This window comes from Palaemon carinicauda, chromosome 25 (genome assembly GCF_036898095.1).
Source record: "Palaemon carinicauda isolate YSFRI2023 chromosome 25, ASM3689809v2, whole genome shotgun sequence".
Classification (NCBI taxonomy): domain Eukaryota; kingdom Metazoa; phylum Arthropoda; class Malacostraca; order Decapoda; family Palaemonidae; genus Palaemon; species Palaemon carinicauda.
Window position 1 is genome coordinate 87,376,848 of NC_090749.1, and position 8,128 is coordinate 87,384,975.

Genomic DNA, 8,128 nt, shown 5'->3' on the forward strand with positions numbered 1-8,128 from the left:
TTATTTCTGCACTTACTACTTGTAACGATACAGCCCCTGGACCCGATGGAATTCCATATGCAATGATTAAACATATACCTTTTAATAAAAAAGTTATTTATTTTAAGCATTATTAATAGAATAGGGCATGATTATAGTTATCCAAGTGTTTGTTAACTTGCCATTATTTTAGTCTTTATAAAACCCGGTATGGACACGTTTTTAGCTACAAACTATCGACCAATTGCATTGACATCTTGCTTATGTAAAATCATGGTCAATGGAAGACTGATGTGGTACCTGGAAAAGAAGGGTATTTTATCACCTATTCAATGTGGATTTAGAAAAATGCACTCGATGACTGATGTGTTGATACGACTTGAGTCCTCTTATTTGTGAAGCCTTTGATTCCATACTGCACCATACAACAGTCTTTTTTTTACCTTGAAAAGGCATATGATACTACTTGGAGATATGGTATACTTAAAACCATTCATAATTTGGGATTACGAGGAGAGCCACCATTGTTCATTCAAGCTTTTATTTCTCATAGATTTTTTTCAACTGAGATTGGGAGAAGCTCTATCTGAGAGGAAATGTCAGGAAGCAGGCGTTCCCCAGGGATATCCTCTGTCATTCCTCAAGATATTTTTTCAACACTAGTTTTTGATGATCTCTCCATATCATTTGTTGGAGCTAGACTGACGATGGCTGAGAGAAAACTACAACTCTCCATTGAAAAGAATTATTCATTGGACTGATATGAATGGGTTTAAGTTTTCCACAAGCAAAACTGTTGTCCATTTCTGTCGTATTCGGGGAATACACTCAGACCCGGATACATACATTAAAGGTCAACGGATCCCATGTGTAAGTGAAGCTAAATTTTAAGGCTTGATATTTGATTGTAGGCTTACATGTGTTTCTCACTTAAAAGTGTTATAAGCTCAATGTCTTGAGGCTTTTAATCTTTTAAAAGTATTCTCCCATACATCATTTGGGGGTAGACCTCAATACTATTTTAAAATTATATAAGACCCTGATTTAAAAAAAGAATTAGTTATGGATGTGAAATATACTTCTCAGCCACCCCAAGATGATTAAAGATAACAAATTCAATACATCATGCTGCTAGTAGACGGGCCAAAGGAGCGTTTAGAACTTCGCCTATCCCAAGTCTCCTAATTGATGCTGGAGAATTACCTTAGAGCTTTACCGAAAGCTTTCTATTGTTCGGTACTGGTTAAGGTTACAAAGACTTAATAATTCTTTAGCCTATCAATCAGACTGCAAGCTTTGTAAAGCACACATCAAATTTTGAGTTGCACACAAAATCTCCGCAATCTTATTGTTTTCAGGTTAAACAGTTAATATTGAGTCTTGATATGATTAGAAGTAAGGAGTTTTCATTTAAGGTATCATCAATGCCTCCATGGAAATTGCCAGAGGTATCTTTTTGTAAATACTTTATAGGAATTGAAAAGAATATGACTGACTTAGAAGCCAGGTCGCTATTTATGGAGCATGTTGCAGAACATAAGGGATTGAGTTTTACATATACTGATGGCTCCAAATCTGATGCTGGCGTTGGATTTGGAGTACATAGTAATGGTTTTTATTTTAGAGGTGTCCATCCTCTAACAACTTCCTTATTTACTGCCGAACTGTATAGCATATTAACCGCTGCTGAGAAAATAGCATTGGAGAAGGAGGGTAATTTTAACATTTGTAGTGATGCAAGGAGTGTCCTTCAAGCTTTAGAAGTTCTTAATTCTAGTAACCCTCTTGTTTTAAAGATTTTAGAATGGCTTTTTGTTATTGGACTTAGAGGTATAATGGTTCGATTTTGCTAGGTTCCAGGACATGTAGGTGTGTCTGGGAATGAGAAGGCCGATTTACTAGTGAAGAATGCTGCATACGAGTTGCTACCGAGAAGGTATCCCATTCCCTATAAGGATTTCCTACCTACTATCAAGAAATTTTTTTATTATGATTAGCAACAGCATTGGGATAGTCTAGATGGCAATAAAATGAAAGAAATAACAAATGTCATATCTCTTAGAAGTATAACTTGATGCCCCGAAAGTAGATGTTTTTTTTTTGTCATCTCCGCATTGGTCACAATTGTTTGACACACGAGTTTCTGCTGAAGTTCCAACACCAACCATATTGTGACGACTGTTTGGTACCCTTGACAGTAAGACATTTGTTGATCGAATGCCCCACTTATGGTACTGGAAGAAGTACACATCTGTTTGAGGCTCAAGATGAGGATGGCAGGTTCATCCTTGCCAAGATTCTTGGACACGATGTGTCGTACAATAATAGTGGTATTTTCAAATTTATTACAGAAGCACGTCTTCTGAAAACTATCTAACTGTTATAAGGAATGTTTTTGCTTTTAGTGTTTTGAACTGAATTAATATTTTTATTTCTTTATAAAAATTAATATAGGCGTCAATGACCTTGGATGTCAGGATGCCAGATAACTCATAAACAACCAGTCAATCAATCAACTGGCTCCACATAACATTAGAAGAGTTGGAAGACCCAGACCTACATAGTTGAGGACTCTGAAGCATGATGTAGGAGAAGATGGATGGAGAAATATTGATTTAAAAGCTCAAGAATCTAACTGAGACCCTTTCCGTCAATAGGCTTAGGAGATGAATATCGTGCTAGGTGGTATAACTGTGCTAGGCGGTATGCATCCTGTTAGGTGATATAACTATCATGCTCGGCGGTATATCCACTGTGCTAGGTAGTATACCTTAGCAATCCAAGGTTTCTAATGGCTACATAAGCGGATGAGCAACTTGATGGAGTAACAAAAACTTTGGGTGTGGAGGAAATGTCCCCTAAATCTCGATGAAGTCACAGGCAGCAGGGTGACGAATTGGGTTTAAGGCGATAGACAAACTGTGTCTTCGGCTTCTACTCTTGATGCCTTTGGCAGGGATCACTTGCCTTAGTTAGATAGGTATTGGACATCACAAGGAATTGACTATCCTATGATGAATCTACCCAGAGAATCCTCTATGGATTTTGTCAATCAATGGAAAGAGAAGATGACAGAATGGCCCCCAGTCTTGGGTTTAGCGGTGTGCTAAGAATCTCCCGGTTTATAAATTCTAAAAGAACATGGAAAATTGGTAATTGAAAAGGTAGAACCGTGAAGGAGATTTGAAAGTTACAGCAAGTGGAGAATGAATTCATAAAATATAACTTATATATCTTAGCCTTAAGTGAAACACATAAGGGGATTGAAAATTACTGTGATTTAAATATGTCAAATGTGGCTGAAGGGAGTAAAATCACTAGGTATAGAATAAATTCTATATGATTCTTAAGATTAAATGACTTATTTACTTTTTTTAGGCAAATAAGAAAAAACCAAGTAACCAGAAACAGACTTGCTTATTACAATCATTCAAGTTGAAAAGCCTTTTTAAAATAAACTTATTGAAATGTAAGTGTAAAATTTGCAAATAACATTCTCATCTATTCTGTAAGTAGGATAGACAGCCTCTTATGAAAATTGCTGTTTTCACTATCACTGTTAAAAGTAATTATTCAGCGGCATCAGAGATTTGATATTCTCTGTTTATTTCTATTTTTTAAAGATTTATATTAGAATTTTTCCTGATTATTTTCCAATATTTTTCAGACACCATTTTTTATTATCTGAGTTTACAATTATTCTGCCTGCGTTAAATATTACAGTTTAATTATGCTGCTCTTTTTATTACTATTAGTATCATCTTTGGCATCAATATTTTATGTTAGACAGTTCTAATGGTTTTCTTCCAGGTGATACCTTTCAATGTAAAGACAGGGATTTGGCTAGAGCTAAGAATTAAAGATGTTCTTTGTTGAATCGAATTTTGTTATCGACAACATTGTATGACTGTTTTTTCTCACTTAGTGTCTTATTTCATTTTCAGATCACAGTATTCTAGTTGGAGGGAAAGTGCTTCAGGTCCCTTCCGTGTTGGTTATAATAAATATATGAGGCATATTGTATAAAATGAAATGCATTAAGAAAGACTTTGAATTAACATTTGTTAGTTTTGAAAATAATGCGTTTTAATATTTGCCAACATAACAAGAGAAATTCAATTATTATAGACCTAAAATTCTATCTATGAGAATTAAATCTTAATTATCCTTAACTTTCCTCAAAGAATTGTACATATACACAGAAATCAAGCTTAGACTAGAATTTCTAAAATCTGTAAAGTTGTTGCTGAACATTTGTGCAAATCATTGGTTAAGGTGTTGGAGGAAGAGTGAGTTAAGCTGTGTTGAATTGGAAGTTAAAGATGGTTCGAAAAGAGCTCACATTTGTGAGAAACCAGTAGACCATAAAAGTAGTTATAGTAATAACAATAAACTAGTGGAACTCTTGCCCAAAGAAACTACTTGGTGATAGGGCTCGTTGCTTCTACTGTTAGAGGCAGAAAGGTGTCCCAGCACTCCTATCCAACAAGGAACCAAAAATGTTGAAAAATAAGAAGCAATTCACTTGTGAGGAGTGCCAAAGTACGTTTACCAGATTAAATTCTTTGAAAGTTCACTTGAGAACTCACACAGGTGAGAAGCCTTTTTCTTGCCCTGAATGTCCAAGTAGATTTCCCCAATCATCTAGTCTTAAAATTCACATGAGAACTCACACAGGTGAGAAGCCTTTTTCTTGCCCTGAATGTCCAAGTAGATTTTCCCAATCATCTAGTCTTGAAATTCACATGAGAACTCACACAGGTGAGAAGCCTTTTTTTTGCCCTGAATGTCCAAGTAGATTTTCTAATTCATCTCATCTTAAAATTCACATGAGAACTCACACGGGTGAGAAGCCTTTTTCTTGCCCTGAATGTCCAAGTAGATTTTCCCAATCATTTAGTCTTAAAATTCACATGAGAACTCACACAGGTGAAAAGCCTGTTTTTTGCCCTGAATGTCCAAGTAGATTTTCTAATTCATCTAATCTTATAAATCACATGAGAACTCACACGGGTGAGAAGCCTTTTTCTTGCCCTGAATGTCCGAGTAGATTTTCCCGATCACATAATCTTAAAATTCACATGAGAACTCACACGGGTGAGAAGCCTTTTTCTTGCCCTGAATGTCCAAGTAGTTTTTCCCAGTCATCTGATCTTAAAATTCACATGAGAACTCACACGGGTGAGAAGCCTTTTTCTTGCCCTGAATGTCCACGTAGTTTTTCCCAGTCATCTAATCTTAAAACTCACACAAGAACTCACTATGGTAAGAAGCCTTTTTCTTGCACTATATGTCCCAGTAGTTTTTCCCGATCACATCATCTTAAAATTCACATGAGAACTCACACGGGTGAGAAGTCTTTTTCTTGCCCTGAATGTCCAAGTCGTTTTTCCCAGTCATCTGATCTTAAAATTCACACAAGAACTCACACGGGTGAGAAGCCTTTTTCTTGCCCTGAATGTCCAAGTCGTTTTTCCCAGTCATCTGATCTAAAAATTCACACAAGAACTCACACGGGTGAGAAGCGTTTTACTTACCCTGAATGTCCAAATAGTTTTTCCCAATCAGGTAGTCTTAAATATCACAAAACTCACGAAGGTGAGAACCCATTCCTTTGCCCTAAATGTCCCAGTTGTTTTTCCTTGCCTGGATCCCACAAGAAGCAAATGTTGTCACCTGAGAGTAGAAAGCTGGTCATTTGTTCAGGATGTGAAAGTAGTTTATCCAAGATAATCTACTACAAACCACCCATGAAAAGAAGAAATGCCATTCGTTTCCCACGGCTGACTAATCTCAAAATGATGGAACAAATACGTAATAAACATAAGTGAGCCTCTAATACAGAAAGTTAACCGAGGTATTGGAAGTTCTTCTAATTTTGGCAGTCCCATGTTTGAATCCTTGCCTGATTTTGTAGCATTTATCATTAGATTTTATAAGACTTACCTCAGCCGTTGCTATATTCTTTTAGTGGTCAGATTTTATTTTTGGGAATAATGATTGGATTTCATGAATTGTAACTCATCCAAGTACTGACCAGAAGTAATGCTCTATGTTCTAAGTGATAGGTTTCTGTCATTGGTAACTGATTTAAGTATTGACCAGATATGATTGTCTATGTATTTAAGGATCAAGTTTTATAAGTGTAACCCATTCAAGTTCTGGCCACAATCCGTTTTCAATTTTTTTATTAGTTAAGTTTTATCATAATTAGCCCATCTAAGTTTTGACCACCAATTGATATGGAGGAATTTAAATGGTAGACCATTATTTTGTAATTTCAAGTTTCCTTTGAATTTAGGGCCTGGTTATATTAAATCTAGACAATTATTTTGTAATCCTAAGCTTGCTCTGAATTAATATCATGATTGTTATAATTGTACACCATTATTTTGTAAGTGTATGCCAAAAGCAAATTAATATACGTGTTGCTTTAAAGCTAGACCAATAGTTTGTAAAATGAAGCTTGCCTTAAATTGAAATCCTGTCAAGGTAAATGTAAACCATTATTTTGTATTTCTAAGTTTGCTTTTGAATAATATCCGGGCAGATATGTGAAAACAAATAGGGCCTTTGGTGATACATGCATGAAATCTGGCACACTGCTAGGGCAGTATCTTACAAAGAATTTTGAATATAGGCACATTCCACATATTTTCCAGGGCCAAAATGGCAGCAATTTTATGAAATGGCCGATTTTGTGCTGTACGTGCCTTAGGATACATATGAATACAACCATATTTACTTATTGAAGAAGCATACTAGCAGTTTTATTCAGCTAAATGTTTATTGTAGCAAATAAGAGACAGCAAATAGAGGTGACCAAATGTAAAGAAACCATTTGTTTGGTTATTTTTTGGTGCTTTATTTTTTGTGTGTGTTTTTTTATGGTTTTCCTCAACAAACTCTTCAAAAAACTGTTATCAAGTACCATGAAATGACTTACTATTTAACACTCTTGAACTCAGAGGAAGTGCTTCTGTTTGAACCTAACATCAACTTACATCATACAAAATTGTGAAAATATACAAATATACAGAAAAAGTCAACATTATAGAGTGAAGTCTCTAGATCCAGGTAACAAAATCTACTATATGCATTGATGCATTTGTACATGTTAATATACATGTAATTAGCATTTGTGATCTCTCTTGTCCTACTCTCTCGTACACTTCCCACTACAGTGACATAGAGCTGTGCACTGGAGTGCAGCCTTGGCAGACTTGCACTGTCCTCTGCATTCCTTTTTGCAGCTACACCTTAGTAGTTGCAGACATGCCTCAGTTGCCTCTGGGAGGGTTGTCCAGTATATATCCCAGCAATTATCGGTGCGAACCCACCCCCAGTCACTGGGCGATAGGAGCTCTGGTGTGGATACCATCATCTGGCCCCAAGAGTAGCCGGCTTGGTAAGCATCTCTCTTGGTGAACTGTTTCAGGGATTCTCGAGTTGGTGGGAGAGCATCTATTGATCTGCCAATGTGGGTGAACAGGTGCTTGCGACACTCATTGACATGTTCCTGACTACTGTTGCGATCATAGAGCAAAAGAACAAAACTCTCCAGGGCAACCATTTGGTCATCTATGGGTGAAGAAGTTGGGGAGGCAGCCAAGGCCCAGAATGCTGCAGTGATATCAGTGACTTCGTCACAGGCTTTCCAAGTTCCCATGCTTTTCTATTATGCAATTATGAAAAATAATACAGTGAGTACATCAATATCGATTTCGTGCATTTTGTGCATTTAGTCACGACATTCCTAGCTACTGGTATGTAATTATTAATGGAGATATTCATGGGGTCTATGTTCCTTTTACCAAGTTTGATTTTTTTATCCTTTTATATATCCAGGAACAATATTTTAAGTATGGTTTGAATGGATGTCCTGATTAATGTAAATTTAGACCATTATTTTGTAATTTTAAGCCTCACTAAATGAATATGTTGGTTATTTTGAAGTTGTATTATTATTTTGTAACTCTATGTTGCTTTGAATTAATATCCTGGTTAATGTAAATGTAGATCAATATTTTGACATTTTAGGCTTGCTCTGAAATAATAACCTACTTACTGTAAAGTTAGACCATTATTTTGTAATTTTAAGCTTGCTTTGAATTAATGTCCTTGTTTTTTCAAAAGTAGATTATTATCT

At 35.9% G+C, this 8,128-nt stretch overlaps 1 protein-coding gene across 1 annotated transcript in view; it reads left to right on the forward strand.

Moving 5' to 3' along the window:
* The window catches only part of LOC137618689 (zinc finger protein 182-like), a 14,525-nt gene extending 7,321 nt beyond the window's left edge, over positions 1-7,204 (forward strand). The window contains exon 2 of the mRNA XM_068348850.1: positions 3,924-7,204. Within this exon, the coding sequence (XP_068204951.1) occupies positions 4,479-5,810 (1,332 nt within the window). The 5' untranslated portion in view covers positions 3,924-4,478 and the 3' untranslated portion in view covers positions 5,811-7,204. The remainder of the gene's footprint in view (positions 1-3,923) is intronic.
* The last annotated feature ends 924 nt before the right edge of the window (positions 7,205-8,128 follow it).